General features: G+C 39.0%; 1 protein-coding gene across 1 annotated transcript; it reads right to left on the minus strand.

The window, feature by feature from the left end:
* Positions 1-9993: 9993 nt before the first annotated feature.
* LOC140234296 (sulfotransferase 1B1-like) lies at positions 9994-15151 on the minus strand. Its single transcript, XM_072314359.1, has 6 exons — positions 14992-15151; positions 14460-14719; positions 13111-13228; positions 12760-12857; positions 10632-10815; positions 9994-10103 (listed from the first exon to the last, which is right to left on the minus strand). The coding sequence occupies exons 1-6, from the start codon at positions 15149-15151 to the stop codon at positions 9994-9996; spliced, it is 930 nt and encodes a 309-aa protein (XP_072170460.1).
* Positions 15152-21862: the final 6711 nt, after the last annotated feature.

Genomic DNA, 21862 nt, shown 5'->3' on the forward strand with positions numbered 1-21862 from the left:
ATCGTTGAATTTCAATTCAAAATATGCAAAATCTCTCGTGCTTGGGAGGGGGTATCCCCCTCCCAAACCCTCCCCCTCTGTGCCTCTTTCCCTAGCTAAGTACACTTTTTAGATTTTTTTAAAATTCTGAATAATTCTGAGTGCACAAGACTTATCACTTATATTCCGAAAACTGAAGGTTCCCTCATGTATCTTAAGGGGAATTTCCCCTTTTAATAGAATCTTTCCTCCCTCAGCCCCCCCCCCCCATCAGTTTTTTGGGGTTTTTGTTTTTTGTTTTTGGTGATTTCCCAAAATGATTCCATCAAATATGCGTATACGAGATATCTCAAAGCTCCATCGGAAGGGAAGGGTGGAGATAACACTCGCCAACGCAATCTCCCTGCTCAACCCCCCCCCCCCCCAGCCATGCAAAGAAGTAGACTGTGGCTATACCAAGATCGCTTTATTTCAATTCTAAAAACGCAAAAGCTCCGCCATGTCCGCGAGCGGGAGGGGGAATCCCCCTTCCCCTAAGCTCTACCTCACTAGACTTTATACATACGCACAGATGGTGCACATTCGGAATAAGAGCTAAATTCCGTGATTTTAACACTTCGATGAAAAAGTATTGCACCAAAAATTTGCATCAGATCGCTGAATTTCAGGTCTGAAAACGCAAAATCACCTTCGTGTGGGAGGGGATATGCCCCTATCTACACCCTCGTGTGCATGCTTTTTCTGTTTGATTGCTGAACAGACAGCGTTCATGATATTCAGTGTAAGAATTAATACAAGAAGACTAGTGTATTTAAATTATACCATTTTACAGGCAAATTGTTCAATAATAATCTATACTAAAATATACTGCAACCTTAAACACGTGGGACTGTTTCAACTCGTTAAAACACGCAAAAACATGCATCAAATTGCACCATTTGCAACATCAAAATGCAAAAAGTTCTCACCGTGGGAGGGGGGACACCCCCTCCCACACCCTCCCCTACCTCCTCGCTCGCTCCGCTCGCTCGGGTTCAGTCGCGTTCATGATATTCAGTGAAGTGTATGTAAATTATACCATTTTATAGGCAAATTGTTCAATAATAATCTACACTAAAATATATTGCTACCTTAAACAAGCGGGACTGTTTCACGTCGATAAAACGCGCAAAAACATGCATCAAATTGCACCATTTGCAAAATCAAAATGCAAAAAGTTCTTACCGTGGGAGGGGGGACACCCCCCTCCCACACCCTCCCCTCCCCCTCGCTCGCTCCACTCGCTCGGGTTCAGTCGCGTTCATGATATTCAGTGAAAAGAATTAATACAAGAAGTGTATATTGGAATTATACCATCTTATAGGCAAATTGTTCAATAATAATCTACACTAAAATATACCGCTATACCTTAAACAAGTGGGACTGTTTCACGTCGATAAAACGCGCAAAAACATGCATCCAATATTGCACCATTTGCAACATCAAAATGCAAAAAGTTCTTACTGTGGGAGGGGGGACACCCCACTCCCACACCCTCCCCTCCCCCCTCGCTCGCTCCGCTCGCTCGGGTTCAGTCGCGTTCATGATATTCAGTGAAAAGAATTGATACAAGAAGTGTATCTAAATTATACCATTTTATAGGCAAATTGTTCAATAATAATCTACACTAAAATATACTGCTACCTTAAACAAGTGGGAATGTTTCACGTCGATAAAACGCGCAAAAACATGCATCCAATATTGCACCATTTGCAACATCAAAATGCAAAAAGTTCTTACTGTGGGAGGGGGGACACCCCACTCCCACACCCTCCCCTCCCCCCTCGCTCGCTCCGCTCGCTCGGGTTCAGTCGCGTTCATGATATTCAGTGAAAAGAATTAATACAAGAAGTGTATCTAAATTATACCATTTTATAGGCAAATTGTTCAATAATAATCTACACTAAAATATACTGCTACCATAAACAAGTGGGAATGTTTCACGTCGATAAAACGCGCAAAAACATGCATCAAATTGCACCATTTACAACATCCAAATGCAAAAAGTTCTTACCGTGGGAGGGGGGACACCCCCTCCCACATCCTCCCCCCCCCCCCTCGCTCGCTCCGCTCGCTCGGGCTCGGTCGCTTCGCTCCCTCGCCCACTAACCGCCCCCCCCCAAGATGAAATCCTGGCTACGCCGTTGTCTGCATGTGCAATGCGGCTGAACCTATGGTTCCAATCGGATTGTGAAGGAAATGACATTGAATTTCAATGACGATATCATCATGTTATTATGTTATGCCCTGATAACATTCTTACGAGTATTGGCCTATGTATATTACGATAATCCAACGTGATTCTCCAATTCGACATGACACGACATGATCATACTGATATGATATTGATATTGATATTAATATTGATATTTATATTGATATTGATATTAATGTGATATGATATGATATGATATGATATGATATGATATGATATGAGATGAGATGAGATGATATATCATATCATATCATAATGATTTACGATGCGAAAGAGCTTGCGTTATGACTTGATATGACGTGATAGTGCACGATGAAAGGTCACAGTGACATATTATGTGAATGTGCATGCCATGACAAAATTGATGCATATTTTATATAGGGGTATATAATATTACAAAGAAAAAATTCATCAGTATATAGAATACAAGAGGTATAGAAGCCGATAGGTGAAATCAAACAACTCGGGGCTACATGCATTTTCAAGAATGTCTGTATGGCCAGGGAGATGGTAAAGAAGCGCCTATTACTGTGTAGTTATTCAACCTCCCTGGAATGACATAAGGCTATATAGAAGATGCCCGACACAAAAGGCACCCATGCATTTTGCTGTCGTTAAAGTGCATTTGACCTTTATTTCCCTTGCGATAATCCATGGGTATGAAATCAGCAAATAGGTGTCACCTCCACTTACTTTAAGGGGCTCATCTCAGCATGAGCTCCATAACCACGTGTCACGACCCAAGAGAGATAAATATCTCTATAGAGAACGTACACGAGTTATACAGCCCACCAGCTAGACACCAAGTAGAACAGGCCCACTACGCACTGGCTGGTATAGTGCCTAAAACGGGGCCAATATGAGCTAATCACTTTAGACAAATAAGGCCCATGATGAGCTCGACATCATAAGTAAAAACAAGAAGACCACGAGCTCGACACAACGTGCATTAAGACCCTTGATGTTTAGTGTCGAGATCATGGGCCTCCTTTGCCTAGTATCGAGCTCATGGACCGTATAGCTCGTGGGCCTATTATAGTTGATGTCGAACTCTTGGGCCTTGAATGTCTAGGCTCGATCGTGGGACGACGGAGCGTTTTCAAAAGTGTTGGGGGGGGGGCACTTCCGGGTTTCATGAGCTAACAAGCGAGTAAAAAAAGAAAGTCTTCGGCTCATCTCTCCCCTTCCACTTCCGGGTTTCTTCAGCTGACAAGCAAAAAAAAAAAGGTCTTCAGCACAAAAACATAATCTTACAGCGCTCACACCTCAAGATCTCTATCTATTTCTTTTTAGTGCCACTTACGTACTTCCGGGTTAAAAAAAAAAGTGGAGGGGCCCAAAGTGATGACACCTTATGTATTCCTTTGTATGGTGCACAAAAAGTGTGTGTGGGGGGGGGGGGGGCGAGCCCCCCTGGCCCCCCGGTTCCGCCGGCCATGATCTTGTCTTGATCGCTGCACTCATAAGTTGCAGGGTAATGTAGTGACATGATTATTTCTCAATAGATATGAATATGGGGGCGCTGTGGCATAGTGGATAAGACTCCTGACTCCCAATCGGAGGACCCCGAGTTCGAATCCCGCCCAGTGCTTACGTCCTTGGACAAAATGTTTTTACCCACCATGTCCCTCGACTCGGGTGTATGAATGAGTACCAGGCAACGCTATAATGGAGTAATAATAATGGTAGGGCCCTCTGGTAGAGCAATGACAACACTGAAGAGGCTACCCTAGGTAAATAATTTTATGTAAGACCTTACTATTATTGTTATTAATGATTTATGATATGACAATGTGATACATTGCACACGACAAGTATTATTATATGACTGTAATTATGATAAACATCCATGATATCACGGTGCATGTGATGATGATGATGATGATATGACCGGTATGCTACGATATAAACTGATATGGCAAAGGAATTATAACAGGATTGATTGAAATAATTCATGACACGACAGAACATCATCACCATGGGTTTTCATTCGATAAATCCAAGAAACATAATCATTGATAATAGGGGAGAGAATGAGCACATATTGATATAGATATAACACTTATGAATACAATGTCAAATTGAAATTGAAATTGAAATTCAAACTATGTCGACTATACCCGGCCAGCAAGTTTACCTTAACGATAGACCCTTTTGCATACAATGTCATGCAGTCCGGTCAATATACGGCAATCGTGTAATAATAGCTGAAGTGAAGGCTTGACTTGCAAGATGAATGAGTGCCTGCCTGTATATACAGTAACACTGAGTGTCATACAGCAACTGATGACATACCGTGTTCGAAGGTATCCCATTGACCTATTAGTGGCATTGTGATGAGATTGAAGGTCAAGTAATAATAAAGATAGACTGGCGATAAAAATTTGCAATTATCGTATACACTGATCGGGTCCATGATTATGTTAATAATAACAATAAAAGGGATACTTATAATGTCCTTTACCACTCAGTCTTGGTGCTCAAAGGGCATGAACAATCTTACATACATCATAAAAGAGAGAAAGGATTCAGAAATATTGAGTCATTGACTAATCATATGCTTAATGTCTTATATATAGGTGTGTTTTCAGTGCTGTCTTTAAGGGATTGTACAAATTCGGTTGAGACCTAACTTCAGATTTCTAACATTTTTTTTTTTGAGCGAGATAATGAGAAACTTTTTATGAAATATGATAGAGCATGTAATTTTAAGAGGAATTCAGCGTTTATTTGATGAAAACTGGTTTTGAAATGACTGAGATATAAAAAAAAAAGCGATCCTTAATAAAAGGTGGGACTCAACTTTTATTACGATTGCTTGTTTTACTTTGTTTTTGGGTGCTTCAGCCATACCAAAACCGATTTTCATCAAATAAACTTTGAATTCCTCCTAGAATTGTATCTTCTTTACTATTTCATAAGTGGTTTCCTGGTATCTCGAAAAAAGTTAAAAGCCAAATTCTCATCTCCACCAATACTAACCATCCCTTTAAAAGAATTCTCTGAGGAGATAGTACGAATGTGTAAAGAAGGCATGTTCCCAAGAGAGGATATCCTGCCGTAGATAACGAAAGACCTGTCACCCCACATGGTTTTTGTTATGGCGACTATGAGGAGGCCAGTATTACTAGAACGGCAGGGGCGGATCTAGCTTTTTATAAAGAGGGGGGTTGGACGGTATGCGAGGGAGCGTAGCGACCGAGCCCGAGCGAGCGGAGAGAGCGAGGGGGGGGGGGGGGGAGGGGGGTGTCCCCCCTCCCACAGTAGGGAGAATTTTTGAAAATCTGTGTGTGAAAATGGCGTTTTCTTGCATCTAAAACACCACTATTTTTGGTATAGATGTCATTGCCAAATTAAAAATTACAAGTTAAAAAAAAAGATAAGATCTTAAAAAAAATGGTCCCCGGATTTTTATTTATTTATTTATTTTTTTTTTTTTTTTGGGGGGGGGGGTTGCAACCCCCCCCCCCCCCCCCCTCTAGATCCGCTTCTGAACGGAGTGGTCTTGAGGGAGTGTATAGGCCTACTGATGAAACAGAGAAGAATTATACTGTGGAGCACATCTTTTCAAACAATGATATAGAAAAAATAACAACTAAATTGAGTGCGGTACAGAATGGGTAACCAGCGTAGTGACCCATGCAAGTACAGGAGTAATATGAGTGAATTTTAATTAAGACTGATAATTCTTGATGCAGAGTTTTGGACTTTATGCAGTTGTGACAGGTGACTATGAAGCAAACCATACAGAAGGGCATTACAATACAAAGTACTAACTAATGCTACAGTCACACAAGGCCGGATTTCGAACCGGACCATAAGGAATTAAAACTGTATCAACCCGGTTCGAGCCGTAGAGACCCGCAATGACCCGCATCGTAACCCGTGTCAATTCCTGATGGATTCCGGGGGCTACGATACGGCGGTGAAAATTTTTTGGTCATATTCAAAAATTTCTCACGGATTTCAATTTCGTATTGATATCCGAATTGACCCAGTTCGAACCGCATTGACTCGCATCGACCCGCTGCAACCCGCAGCGTAAAACCGTATGAACCCTACCGTATACCGCATTGCCTTCATGCAACGGATGATGACAAGGTTTACATCCGAGTCGGTACAGATCGAAGCGGGGGTTGACACGGGTCGATAGGGGTCGAAAAGGATTCAGTTAAGGATTTAAAGTGAATTTTTATACGGATCGATACGGGTCAATACGGGTCTCTGATGATGGACCCGGTTCAAAATCCGGCCGTGTGTGACTGTAGCATATACCCTCCATTCCGGGACTAATCCGGCTCATTTTCACCCGGATCAAATCCGTTTTGTGACCCGGCCGTGTGTGATTGTAGCATATTAAGATCAAAACCTACAGGGTACCTATACAGAGCGGATATCGGACAGATGTTGCTTATCACTGAGCCCACATGGACTTAGAGTAATTGAAAATCATCTCAAGATTTCTACAGACAGTCGATATAGGTATTGGCAAGTGATCAATCTCAATAGATTTGACATGCACTTTCCGCAATTGTGACTTTGGACCAATTAATAACAACTCAGACTTTGTGATGTAAGGAGCGAGAGCTCCTCCATCAACGTTTATCATTGACACATCGTTGGAGTCGTTACAAAGTTGAAGGGGAAATCCAGTCCAAATATTAGTTAGGCTCATAAATAAAGGAAAATCTTATGAGTTTAGTGGTAAAAATTTGATTGAAATCAGATGAAAAACAAGGAAATTATGACATTTTGAAGTTTTGATAATTTCTGCAAAGCAGTTCTTCAAGACAGTGGAAATGAGTATGCAAATTAGTGAGCTAACCATGTCATAACCTCACAATTTTCCATTGATCGTGTACAAAATAATGACGAAAATTGAATGTTTCTGTCATTGAAGTCTTATATGCTATTCCTTTTTGAATAACTTCCAGTTAGATATACCAGGATTTGAGCTTCGGGCATAATTGCGTTTGAATATAAAACTGGAACTTTCAAAATCTTGTGTATATACAAAATATATGGCAAGTTCTTAGGGGATGACGTGCTCACTTTGCATTTGCATATTCATTATTGACCGTTCAAGAACTGTTTCCTGAAAAATTAGCGAAATTTCAAAATGTCATAACTTTCTTATTTTTTACCCAATTTCTACCAAAATTTTATTTCAATTTTAATTTGAAACTCATAATGTTTTACCCTTTTCCATCAGACTAATTTATATTTGGACTGGATTTCCCCTTTAAAAAAGTTCTGATTTGAGAGATTAAAGGAGATGTGTGAACTGAACTTACTGCGAAGTCATTCCATCATTCAAGTCAATGTTCCTTCCTATTATAGTAAAGGGTATAGTTAGGCGAACTGCTGATTATATACACACACACGCACACTCACTCACACACCCAGACACAGACACACACACGCACACACACTCACACACACGCACACACACAATATATATATATATATATATATATATATATATATATATATATAATTATATATATATATATTCCACTCCATGACAGCTGGATTGTGAAGGCTACGATGGCGTCTTGGTGAAAAACTGCATCTGGCCGTTGATGATAATGATCATACAGACACAGTCTGGTGTATGCATGTTCATAGGTATATGAGTTGGCAAGGGGATTTTTAATTCCTCTTTCTCTTTGAATCTGACTACAATATTGGTCTCGAAAGAGAGAGAAAGAGAGGGGGGGGGGTGGGTGGATGAAGAATAGAAAAGGCAAGAATTTGAAATGTTTATACACAAGAATAAAGTGTGTGCTTTGTGTTTAGAGAAAATCGTATTAATGAGCAACAAAATTATTGTTGAATCACCAGTTGCTAATAGAGATCATACAAAATGACTGTGTGAATGCTGAGCCAAATTGTGTGAGTCAGTAACTAAATGGTGTACATCAACTTGTCATGGCATAAAGTATGTAATTAGTTGCTCGACTGAAGACATTTCCATCGGTTTTACAAGTTGCATAATGTAGAACAACATATTATGACTGGGTTAAAGACGGAATGAACATGCTTTCTATGTCAATTGTTATTAATGCGTTGTTTATCAATATGAGCATGATGCAAAGCTTCAAACCATATTCAAGCTCCTCTATACATGAACATGTATTTCTTCACCTATACTATGGGACAGCTGGGTAATAATCAGACTCTTCCCCTTTTACATGCTTTGAACAAATATAAACAGACGGGACAGATATCATTTTATTCATTGTAAGGATAATAAAGCTTCAATAGATTTGGTCAAAAATATGGTTATTCAATGTCAAATTTGCCCAACCGGGCATTAAATAAAACCAATAGTTTTTACAAAATGAGTATGATATGGGCAAGTTTTCTTTAAACTTTCTCAGGCAAGCACCCCCCCCCCATTATTTTACTTGCCCCTTAGTGAATGAATTTGCTCCAGGCAACCAGACCTCAATGTATGATCGGTAGCACCCTGCCCTTGATTTAATTCATTTATTTCCAATTTGAATGTGTTAATGTGTTGATATTCAAAGTTTGCATAAGAAAGCATGGTATCCAGTAACATGATGATGGCGGAAATATAACTAGCATAAAATAAATTTATATAATTTTATCGGAAACTATCCCTGGACACATAAGATACACTGTACTGTTATGTCAATACGATTACATAAATTACGTGGTGAATATAATTTTGTGTACAGTGTACAATATGCGCAAGAATAATTGAATTTGTGACGGTAGCGAAGAACAAAAGGAGACACACTATACATCGGAGTATCAATCAAATTTATCTTAACTGTATTAAAAAGGTGCCACATACTTATCTTTCGATTTGTCTTACGAACTTAAAGGTATTAAGAGAAAATTTTAAAGTACTCAGGAAAACTAAATGGGGTCATTCCTCGAGCTCAACACTGACGAGTCATACGGCCCACGAGCTAGACGTGAAACTATATAAAGGTCCAGGAGTCATAGAGTAACAGATAGACACAAAGTGAACGGACATTACTATAGCAAAGACACTAAGTAAAACAGGCCAATGAAATAGACACTAGCCAAATAAGGCCCATGAGCTCAACACTAGCTGGGCGAAATGGGCCCATCAGCTCGACAATACATAAACATTAAGCCCCATGACGGAACGAAGAGTTCGTGGGCTCTTTTTGCCTAGTGTCGGGCTCGTGGACTATAGAGCTCGTAGTTATAGTGCTATAGTTCGTTGGGCTGCATAACTTGTGGGCTGCATAAACTCGTGGGCTGCATAACTCATGGGCAGTATGATTTGTGGGCTGTATGGATCGTGGGCTGTGTGATTCGTAGTGTTGAGCTCGTAATTTGTACCCAACTGAACCTTTGTATTAAAAATACAGACGACTGCGTAAATACACAAGCTTAAGTGCGATTTACCACACTCCAGGTGTGAGAGTCACATTGATTATACAAGTTACAATCAGATTGTACAAATATGATATCATCATCTCATCTACATCACTGGAATCCCATTAGCTTATACACACAAATCTTTGCATTACATTTTCTATTATTAGGAACTGCCAACTTTATTTTCACATAACCCCCGAACTGAGATTTCGGAACAAATTTTGGTGAGTGCGTTTCACAGTACACTGTGACCAAGTGCGGTAATGTTAATGACATTACTGCTATACTAATTATGCACTAAACAGGAAAAGTTCTGCACAAACTTTATTTCGTTTTTGATTTCCCCCTTTACTGGAGTTGTACACGGATATTCCATTTTATTCAAAGGATATGTTGAAGTTCGTCCCCGCCATTTCTTTCTGATACCATTCATCGAAGATCTCATTTTGTGCCACAGTGAAGCGAGTTTTCCACTGCCCGGTCTTACCTGTGACAAAAAGGCAACAGCAACAGACACAATTGAAAGAAATTACACGAGTTATCATCCATCGATAAGAAGCAATCATGGTATTATCTATACCGACTAAGAAACAATCAGAATGTTAGCACAATAAAGGAAATTACCGTCATGGTAATTTTCTGAGAGAACAATTCTGAAGATGCACAATGCCAATAAAATAATTGCACGGTGATAAAAACAATACAATAATACTTAGATATCTCCCCTTTTACATAATATTTTTATAGAGTAATAATAGAAGTCGAAGTTACTATAAGTAAAAAGAGCAAATATGACAAATAGTTTTAATTTCGTTATCATGTGAGTTCAATACGACTTCACGAAATATTCACATTCAAAATAAAATGAATTAATCTTTATTCACATTTTCGGTAGACCTACGATCTATGATGCAAGTAACAAGAGCATGCTCAAAAAAAAAAAAAAAAAAACGAACGAAAAGAAACACCTTCAGTCTGAGATTTCGGAACACTGGATTGGGTACATGATACTTGCCTTTGTTGAGAAACGAATTCACACCTGGGCCACGAGTGAGATTTTCGCGCCCAGATTCAGCAAGCTTGTGGTAAGTCTTCTTCATTTGAGACAGCGTACTGTTCATCACAACTCGTTCGAGAACTTCGTCCGATAGAGGACGTCCGATATGTTCGGCAATTTTCCTGACACCTGTCATTGGATTCTATCCAACATCAAAAGGAAAAAAAAATTAATGAAAGTGTATGGCTATACAATCATGTACACTAAAATCAGATGAAACAACAATGCGCTACAGGATGTCATAGAGTTCTGGGCCAGTTAAAAGTTACCCTGAAAAGAAAGAGAAAAACTTTGGAAGAAAAACAGTGAGAATTGTAATCAAAATTTATTTTTTAATCAAATTTTTCTTGAATTGTCCAAACGCTATCATCATTATATACGCCACCGTCTCAAATCCTTACATCTGATTGACCATAATATTAAAGTCATTCTGCCAGGGAAAACATAATGTCTTACAATTTTGTAGCTGAAAAACTAAATTCTCGTCAGTTTTTGTTCACGATCAGTGGAAAATTGTGAGGTGATAACGTCATCAGCTCACTCATTTCCTTATTTATAGTGACCGTCCAAGAACTTTTGTGAAAATTAGAATAACTTCACAGTTTCATAACTTCGCTAACTGATCCGGAATTCCCCTTTTAACACAAGCCGACAAGGGCGTCTTTCTTAGTTTCCTAGAGATAAAATTCGTCACCCCCGAAATCCCGTCGCCTGACCCGCCGCATGTAAGATTTGGGTACCAGGAATCGCTGGGGAATAATCATAGTAACAGTCGTGGTTAATGGATCCTCAAGAGGATATCTTGCTATCCTATGAAAATATTAGTGAATTGGACCAAAATGGCCCGAATTCACGAAGGTGGTACATTATTGAAACCATGGAAAATTTGTATGGAGCGCCAAGTGTCACATGGCCTATTTCATTACGAAATCAGTCATTTCGTCTACGAAGTTACCATTTCGTCGACGAAATTAGGGTAATCATCCCGAAAGTTCGTTAATCTGAAAACGAAATGAGGTTTAGTATTCCGAAAGTCCATTAATCCGAAAATAAAATAAGGCTTGTTAATCCGCAAATGAAATATTCTAAGGTTCGTTAATCCGCAAAATGAAATAAGGTTCGTTATTCCGAAAATTGAATAACCTGTGACGGATCAACGAACTCCTAGGACTCCTTCGAGGGTGAAATGGGCTTATCTATTACCAGGGGAGATCGCAGTATCATTTCAAAGGTGATGAACACTACACGCATGCGTTATATATTTTTTTTCTGCCTTTGAATGTCCTCTTATTTGTACGCCATGGAATTTCCTGTTGTTGATGACGTGTCTGGGGAGGGGGAGGTTGGCAGGGTCCCATACGAAGAAGGAGGAGAAAATACTTCTTCGTTTCATAAAGATAACAGTTACAGATTTCCATCGTATTCCAGCTTGTTAATAAGTATAGGTGTACCGTGTGTGTTTTTGTATGTTTCCGTATGTGTCTGTGTGTGTATGTATGTGGGTGTACATGTGCGTGTTTTCATTAAATCTTCATTGCGTGATATGCTAGTTTTTCTATGTTTTTTTTTAAACTAAGACAGCGTATTTTGTCACTAATTTCTTTTCTTTTTTTTTTTCATTTTCAAAATTTCGAAATCTTATTTCATTTTTGGATTAACGAAGTTTCGGAATAACGAATCTCATTTTTCAGATTGACGAACTTTACTTTATTTTCGGGTTAACGAACCTTAATTTTTTTTTCGGATAAACGAACCTCCGGTATAACGACCCTTATGTTTTTGTTTTGTTTTGTTTTGTTTTTGTTTTTGGCATTGCGAACATTTGGAATAATAAATGGGAATAACAAACCCTATTTCATTTCAAGAATTACGAACCTTTTCATGCCTTTGGAATAATGAACTTTCAGAATAACAAACCTTCGGCATACCGAACCTTATTTCATTTTCGGAATCACGAACAATCGGAATAATGAACTTTTGGAATAATGAACCTTCGGAATAACGAACTGTAACCGGATTTCTATGACGCCGATTGTTTGAGGGATGTTGTACCCCATACGTGACCAAAGTTTTTCTCCTTTCTTACCCTCAGGACTTCCTCGTACTGTACGATTAGTAGATTCTTCTCTCCCTGGTTATCCAGGGCCTCTTTGACGTGTGCAGGCCATGATCCCCAGTGCATTTCTGTGACAATAAAGAAGAAAGAAAATAAGCAGAGAAAGCATGAGGAATCTTTAAGACAGGATACGGCAAAGGCATACAAAAATACGTTAAGGAATGGAAAATAAAAAATATCTTTTATTGACATAGATGAATACAGATGACGTAGAATGCTCCAAACATGATCTCTGCTTGGGTAAACTATGATAATTATAATCATGTTTGTAACTTAAAAAAAAATAAAAAGGAAGTAATGACACAAGAAGAAAATACTTACTCCCCTGCAGGAATTGCTCGAAGTTATCCTCCCATTTGAACTTCACAATCTCAGAAGCCGACATAAAGTTAAACCATGACGTGGTGACATCCTTCGGATTGCGGACACAGTAGATCGCCTGCAGGAAAAAGAGCAACAGAACAGAAAATTTAAAGGGTGTGTACAGTTCTGGTCAAGGAAGGTCTTCTAACTTTTTGCGAGATATTCAGAAACCACTCTATGAGATGTCAACGAGCATGCCTTTCTAAGGGTATCAAAAATTTATTTGATGAAAATCGGTTTTGAAATAGCTGAGATATCCAAAAACAAGGTGAAACAAAGAGATCCTAATAAAAGGCGTGGCCTGTCGCCTTTTATTATTATCATTTTTTGGATACTAGTATCTCAGCCATTTGAAAACCAATTTTCATCAAATAAACGTTGAATCCTTCTTAGAATTACATGCTCTATCATATTTCATGAGAGGTTTCTCATTATCTCAGTTCGTAATGTTGAATCCCCACCTCAACCAGTACTGTACAGTCCCTTTAAAGAAGGGAAATGACAAATGAATACAATCGGACGTAAAGAGTAGTCCTACACCAGGGCCCCATTTCATAAAGAGTTGATATGATAGCAACTCTTGCTGGAATGGCAATTGTCATGGTAACCACAAGAATCCAACTTCCTGATTGGCTGTTGCTATTGGAAGTTGCTAGAGTTGCAATTAAGAGTTGCTATCATAGCATCTTTCATGAAATGGAGCCCATGTCCTGATAGCATTCAGGGGAATGGGTTTCGGCACGTAGGCCTTTCACCGTAAAAGAAAAGAAAAAAAAAAACAACGAATGACAGAACCTCTGAAAAAAACGGAATAAATCAACTCTATGACATGAAATAGATATCGATGCGTTAGATACTCAAGTAGAGAGGTAAATACGCAGCATTTTCAAAATTACAGTAACCATGGTGATATCAATTGATATTTAATATCCAATCAAGAAGGGCCAAAGAATAGAGTCACAGCAGTCTTTGAACCCATTTTTATGTCTTATTGCACAATGACCAGCCACTTTCTACTAAACAGTGCTAAAGAAAGATGAGCATGATTATGTAATTACTTTTCCATCCCATGAAAATAAAAGATGAGCAAATAATTATAATACATATTAACACATGTCGTATGTACACGGGGATGTGTTAATAGAGCGAATACCCAAATAGAAATTTCGCAAAGACTGATAACATAATGATCAAAAATTCTGGTCTGTAAAGTTCCTGCAGTAATCTAATGTAGGACCCGTTAAAAGTTAAAATGGACCATAAAAGTATGGTAACTCCAGCTCGTGAACCTTATTTATCCAACCAACCTTTGCTTTCCTCAGCATATCGCGGGGCATGCGATTCAGTCGGAGATGTGTGAGAATCACCCTCGGCGAGGGCGCTTTATCGATCACGTCCAAGAACGGCGACATGTCCAACTGGACTTTGCCGAAGTCTTCCTTCTTCGTCGGGAATTTCTGCTCCATGTTTATCATCTCGGCAGCAGAGGAAAGCAGAGTTCGATCAACTTTTTCCGGATAGCCTTCGTTCAAGATGAGAGCTACGATTTCTGTCATCCAGTGTGTTCCTTCGTAGAAAAAAAAAAATGACATTTTAATACAGTCATCATTTTCCGCACAAACACGTGTGCATGCGCAAGTACATGGAATGTGGCTTTCCTTTAGGTAAACATTGCTCCCAGTTTGTTCCCAGCACACGCACACGCACGCGCGCGCGCGCACACACACACACACACACACATACAACACGCACACAAACACACACGTATGAAAGAGCATTTTATATCACATAAAGCGTATAAAGAAGTCTCTTCCCTCCCCCATTTCCCTCCCTTTTTACCTGATTTAGGGAACGTGATAATCCAGACATCGTCGGGACGGACTTCGAATGATCGAAGTGCTTCGATGCTGGAGCTCACAACGACCGTCGGGTACCATATCCCATCATGACAATATTGAAATAAAGCTTCCGGTGGATTCTCCGAACTCTGGGCAGCCATCTCAATCTCTGTCACGACAAATTAACATCAATCATGAAGTCATTGAATGTGTCTACTGGTATATAATTCTATATGCTGTCGTTAAACCGATGTTTCCAATCGGAGTGTAAATGACATAATTAATGACATTAGATTACCATGATAATTTCACCATGATGCTATTATGATTATGCTTTGATAATATTCGTGCGAGTAGAATATGTATTATAACGTGATTCTGCGATTTAACGTGACACGACATGATCGATATATGATGCGATGTAATATGATAATTATAATGATAATAATAATGATTGGATGTGGTATAGTGCACGATAAAGAGTGACAATGAAGTATGCAGGCGGTCACAAATCCATAATTTCCCAGTAATCTATTTATCTATTATTATCATTTTTGTCATACCGGTATAGGTCTATATTACATGAACAGAGAGATGGGGAAGAAGCGTGTAGTCTCTCACTATGCCCTAAAACACGTAGAATGCAATATCAGTCATGAAGACGCTTAATATTGTTTTACACGAGAACCACCATTCATTTTGTTGTCGTTAACTCCGTGCAAGAATCACATGCACTGGTGAAGGGTGTACAATGCATAATGAGAACAAATGCGGTGCCACCTCCACTTACCTGAACGGGGTCTTCCAACGAATTCGACAATCACTGTCGAGTCACGGCCCACGAGCTAGACACCAAGTAAAACCGGCCCATATAGCTATAACACTATAAGGAAAACAGGCCAATGAGCTAAACATTATAAAAAAGCAAAACAGAAATTATAAAAAAATAAAGTAATCATGAGTTCGACACATCGGACATTAAGCACAGTTATGTACTCGTCGAGTTCGTTGGCCTTTTTTTTGCCGAGTGTCGGGCTCGTGGGCTTCATTTACCAAGTGTCGAGCTCATAAGTGACCGTATACATTGATCGAGTGTCTTATTCGGTTGGTGTCGAACTCGTGAACCTTGTCTAGCTTGTGGCCGGTGACTCGTGGGCATATGGCTCGTGAGCTTCGAGTTCGTCACGTGTATACGATTCAACAACACGTATAATAGAACACGTTATTTTGTCTTGATTGCTACACTCAAACAGTGAATGGAATGTTGTGAAATGATTAATCATGTTATGTAGGCCTAGTTATGAATTATTATAAAGTTATGATATGACAAGGTGACAGGCTATCAATACATTGTATGTAGGTCTACGATAAATTACATGATGTGATTATAATTATGATAAATAATGTGATGGTAATGATATGCGTACTGATTAAGTATAGTAGGCCTATATGCCATTATAAACTGATTTGGCAAAGAAATTTGATAGGAGTAATTAACATTTTATGACAAGTAACAAAACATCATCACCATGGGTTTTCATGCGACTCAGATCCACGAAATAGGGAAGAGAATGCGCATACTATTCATAGATAATATAACACATAAAAATACAATATCGACTAATAGCTATAATCATTTCAATACCGGGACAGCAGGTTTACCTTATTGCCTACTTGCCTGCTTGCATGCAGTCGTCAATATACGGCAATCGTGTATATTATAGCTGAACATGGGAATGCTTGATTGGCAAGATGAATTATGAGTGCCTGCCTGCACCAGTGTGCACGTATACATGCAGTAACACTGTTGTACACCGACTGATAAAGTATACCGTGTTCGACTGCATCCCATATAGGCATAATGCAAAGTGCATGTTCTGATAAGATCGAACGTCAGCATTGAAGAAAAGCTGATGATAAAAGTTTGCAGTTATTGTATACACTGTTGAGTCAATAATTAATTGCAGCATATAGAAAGAATGATGTGTGTGTGTATTCGCGAGCCACAAGACAGTATGCCTGTTCTCCATTTTTGTTAGACTTTGCTCAGTGGTGAATCCAGGCGGGGGCGCTGCGGGGCGCGTGCCCCCCTTTATAAATTTGAATCTTGAATCTTATTTTTTTTTTAAACAAAAGAAATACAACAAAAACAAAAAAGGGGGCATGTGCACCCCTTTATTTATTTATTTTTTTTTTAAGCGCCCCCTCTACGGAATTCCTGAATCCGTCTCTGTTAACTAAAGGTTTTGAAAGAATAAAAGAAGTTTCACCAAAATCGGCCAAAGATATAGGTGCATTCTTTAATTATGTACGTCAAAATCAATGATTAATTTTGTGGAAGGGTGATCAATGTGTTTCCCGTCTAGCACTTCCTAACTGTTCACTGGTGTGTAAGAAAAGAATCACCGTGATATTTCGATAATCGATGTTCGGATACAATCATTAGCAACTTTTTAGGGCCTACTTCCTTCGAATATAAGTAAATCTTGCCATGACACGTATACTCTCTCTTATTTCAGAGCGAAAAATATCACTCATTTTCTTCATTCATACTAAATCATGGATTATTACTCCCGTAGATCAAACATTGTCTTGAACGCATAATGCTGACTTCCCCTGAGCAATACTCTATCGACCCATTACAAAATATTAACTCTCATATATACTTTAAATAACTTATCTCCATGGACAATACTGTTTTAATGTTCTCTTGACATCCTGCCTCATCTAAAAAAAAAGTCCATAAACATGACACAATACTTTTCATGCATTAACTAACCCTTATCTATATACATTAGAACATCCTTTCATTTATTTCATCCATTTATTAATGTTATATTTCCAGCAGAAACATAATAATATAATCATCTTACACAAGTTAAATGCATAAATATAGGCTAATTGAATTTCATCACAATGGAAATTTTAAGAGAAGTGTATAAAAAGTCAGTAATTGGAAATATTATTATTGAAAGTATATGGAAATATGGGAAATGCTTGAAATTCGTGATAAATTGGCAGTTTCCAGCATGGGGCCTACTATGCAGAGTCGAGCTTTTCATGAGCCCTATAGGCCCTATTCAGGCTTAAATGTCTAACCATAGAGCTCTAAACAGCTCTAGATGTGTCTAACCTATCTGTTTCTGTAAAACAGTGCATGACTTGACAATAGTGGGCCCTGTTATTGTTGCCTTATAAAGGTGAACCGTCAAGATCTACACCGGTACTTGATAAAAATTACCTTTGTTCATAATTACATATACTTCAGTAGGCCTATCGAACATCGACGAATACATTTCTGTGACAATACGTCGGCTATCTTTTCAAAGGACTAATAGTTAAAATACATCTGTAGGCCTCTGCAGTCCTCACAGTTTCGTCTCCACGAGATGTTCGTCTGAATGTTCACAAAAATCATTATTCATTATTGTTCACAACGGTTACAGCTCGTTATTCCGAAGGTTCGTTATTCCGGAGACTCTTTATTCCTAAGATTCGTTATTCCGAAGGTTCATTGTTCCGAATTTCATTTTCGGATTAACCAATCTTCGGAATAACGAACCTTCGGAATAACGCCACAAATTTTCGGATTAAGGAACTTCTTTATAGGTGTAGAGAATTTGCGTGTTTCGGATTAACGACCCTTCGGCATAACGACCCTTCGGAATAGCGAACCTTCGGAATAACGAACAGCACCCGTTCACAACCAGGTCCAGCCCAAGAAGAGCCTTGATAAAAGACTACGTTTCAGCTTGCACGAACATGTCGTAATCATAGAGTTCTATTCTGGACAGCTATGTCGAGCGAAAGCTGATGTTAACTTACGAACGCCATATTGCTTGAGCGCTTGAATCGGAAAGGCGCGTGCAGCGGTACTAAGCATCAGTATATACCCGTAGTTTTGTTTGATTTTGATGGGAATATTACGTCCGTCTGTCTGTCTCTCAAGCACTTTGTAACCCATCTCGCAATATAATCAATCATTCCAAAAACTTACCTTCCTTTAATATCTACAGGCTTCTTTTTCGCTTATCATGATGACAATATTATTTTTTGGTTATGCATTTATTGACTCCCCATCTGCAAACCCATCTCCATTTATATTATGGTATCACTCAATGTAGTTTCCTCTTGTCAATCAATCAATCAATCAATCAATCAATCAATCAATCAATCAATCATGATTCCATCTATCTATCTATTTACCTGTTGGTAGTTATACCTCAGTCTGTCTGTCTGCCTGTCTGTCTGTCTATCTATCTATCTATCTATCTATCTATCTATCTATCTATCTATCTATCTATCTATTTATCTATCTATTTATCTATTATCTCAGGGCTGGCGCCGCGTTTTTGAAAGCGGGGAAGGGGGTGGGGGCATGCAGTTTATATTTCCGGTGCCACTTCCGGGTTTCATCAGCTAACAAGGGAAACACACACACACACACACACACACACACACACAACAAAACAAAACAAAACAAAACCAACCAAACTGAATATGCAAACTACATTTTCATATGAAATCATTTTTTTTTCTCACTGCCCGGTAAGGACATTATATTTTTATGATAATGTCATATCTTTCTCACATTCATGTGTCCCGATCTATACCTTGAGCATTAAAAAATTTAATTATACTTAGAGACTGATCTCATGATCTCAAAAGATGTGTGTAACAGTGTAGAGAAAACTGAAATTAAAGGAAACTAAACCCCAAAGAGAAATGGATTGAGTGAAAGCAATATATAACATTAGTAGCACACATGAGTGAAATTTTGAGGAAAATCGGCCAATCTTATGACGTCATATTGTGTGGACAACAATATCAAGAAAATATAAAGGGACCATAATACAGCTCTATGAAAGGGACTCAATTCCACAAAAAAATCATTTTTTTTTTTCATGAAAATTAACACACTCCATCAACTTTGATGCCGGCATATTATGTTAAGGGTAGTAATTATCCCCCCTGCCTTCTGAAAGAGGTTAGTCAAGTGTCATTATACTAGAAAAGTGAAAACATGTTTGATTTTTATTTTCTTTATAATTGTTGTCCACACAATGTCATTTCATAAACTCAAATAGCCTCCATCCAGCGATTCCAACACCAAAACTTTAAGAATTCATAACATTTGCAATGTCCGATTTTCCTCAACTTTCACTGATGTGTTCTACTATGTTGCTGCTTTCACTCAATCCACATTTCTCTTTTGGTTTTGGTTTAATTTAAATGGCTTTAAGTGGCTCTAAACCAGATCGAAAACCATGTAATCTGTATAGGCTATAGAGGGCATAGACTGTGAAAGTACATGCACAATGAACCAAGTCGATAAAGTATGAAACTAATCAAAGCAAGACTAAAGTAAGATAAACTAGATCTATAGAATGTCTAATAAATTACAGTCAACTGAAATACACAAGTAATAAAATCTTACCTTAAGTAAAGTAAATTGAAGTAGCTGGACTATAATAGACACTCTACAGACTGTGAACTAAACAAAATTAAAGTTAAGTGAGGTAAAGTAAAATAAGCCTTGGGCCCGTTGCATAGAACTTACCGTTGAATTTCAATGGTAACTACCGTCAAAATTAGGCGTCACAGCCAATCAGCATCAAGGATTATAAAATTTACCGCTAATTTGAAGACTTACCGCTAGAAAGGAGCGGTAAGTCCAGCGGTAAGGGTTTTATGCAACAGGGCCCAGATATAGCAAATCAAAGTTAAGTAAAGTGAAGTGAAGTGAAGTAAAGTAATTAAAACCAAGAGAAATTAAACTAAACAAAAATTCAAACTATGAACTATGGTGTCATATACAATAAATCCATCCTTTTTACCTCCATGTCAGCAAACGCGCCCACGGTCCTTTCCAGACTGATCAGCAATTCTATGGATCAGAGGCAGGTGGCGAGTGCAATGATGACCGCTGTGCATGAGAGTAGCCATGTGTGTATGACACGATGTGTGTGTGTGGAGCACGAGCTAGCTTGATACGCGAGCGATGCAGCAGCTAAACTAGCTCGCTCACACACATCGTGCAGGAGCGTTGCCGCCTACCGCCGCGGGTAAGCTGCTTCGGTACGTCGGTCGTCTCCGATCCGGAGGAGTCGAGTTGAATCTTCTTCCGCGCTTTTCTTGCATGGGCTTATGCTTGAAGGGCGTAGCATAGGGAGGGACGAAAGCTGAGCTTGGAATCAGAAGATAAAAGGTGACAGCAAAAACGCGTCAGCCACCTCGACAGGTAGGGGTACTCATGTCACTAGCTACAGGATTTAGGGGGAAGTTAGTGCGATCAACATTGTATGACATTGTCGAGTTGTCAAAGGAATGGAGCTATGCCTGCCTGTCATGCCTGTGGCTTGTGCTCCCGCTCCCGCACGTATATAGCTGCGCCTGCGGTACTGGCACTGTGCACTCGTATAGTGCAGTGGTATTTACTAAAGTTTACTCTAGTTTACATGCCATTGTTACAGATAAATAAATAATGATAAGCAACACTGTTTTGGTAAGGTGCCGCTGTATGTCTTGACTAGACTTGTAGTAGGTAGACATTCTTGTGCCCTGCATCAACTCCCAGGGGTGGTATTCTGAGGTCGTAATTAAGTAAAATTTTATGTGATTAACTTTGTAATTAAGTCGAGAAGTTAATAGACCCTTCCAATCATGGGCAGAATCGGTATTCTGAGGATGTAATTAAGGTATGATTAATTCCCCTAGATGATTATCTTAGGTCCCTCCCATCTAATTGTTATTCCATCCAATCAGACGCGTTGTTAGAAGCCAAAATGATGATCACGCGCGCAAATATGCCCTCAATGCGCGCTCCTCCACACACCCCCTGTAATTACAACGCAAGAGCTCTGTGCAGACCC

This window comes from Diadema setosum, chromosome 10 (assembly GCF_964275005.1).
Source record: "Diadema setosum chromosome 10, eeDiaSeto1, whole genome shotgun sequence".
Classification (NCBI taxonomy): domain Eukaryota; kingdom Metazoa; phylum Echinodermata; class Echinoidea; order Diadematoida; family Diadematidae; genus Diadema; species Diadema setosum.

What these genes read in the sequence shown, in the direction of transcription:
- LOC140234296 (XM_072314359.1), bottom strand. Translation starts at nt 15,151, where the DNA reads ATGGCTGCCCAGAGTTCGGAGAATCCACCGGAAGCTTTATTTCAATAT. An exon ending in TATCACGTTCCCTAAATCAG is followed by an intron (nt 14,720 to 14,991) that starts GTAAAAAGGGAG and finishes TTTTCTACGAAG; the next exon opens with GAACACACTGGATGACAGAA. An exon ending in CGAGCAATTCCTGCAGGGGA is followed by an intron (nt 12,858 to 13,110) that starts GTAAGTATTTTC and finishes TTATTGTCACAG; the next exon opens with AAATGCACTGGGGATCATGG.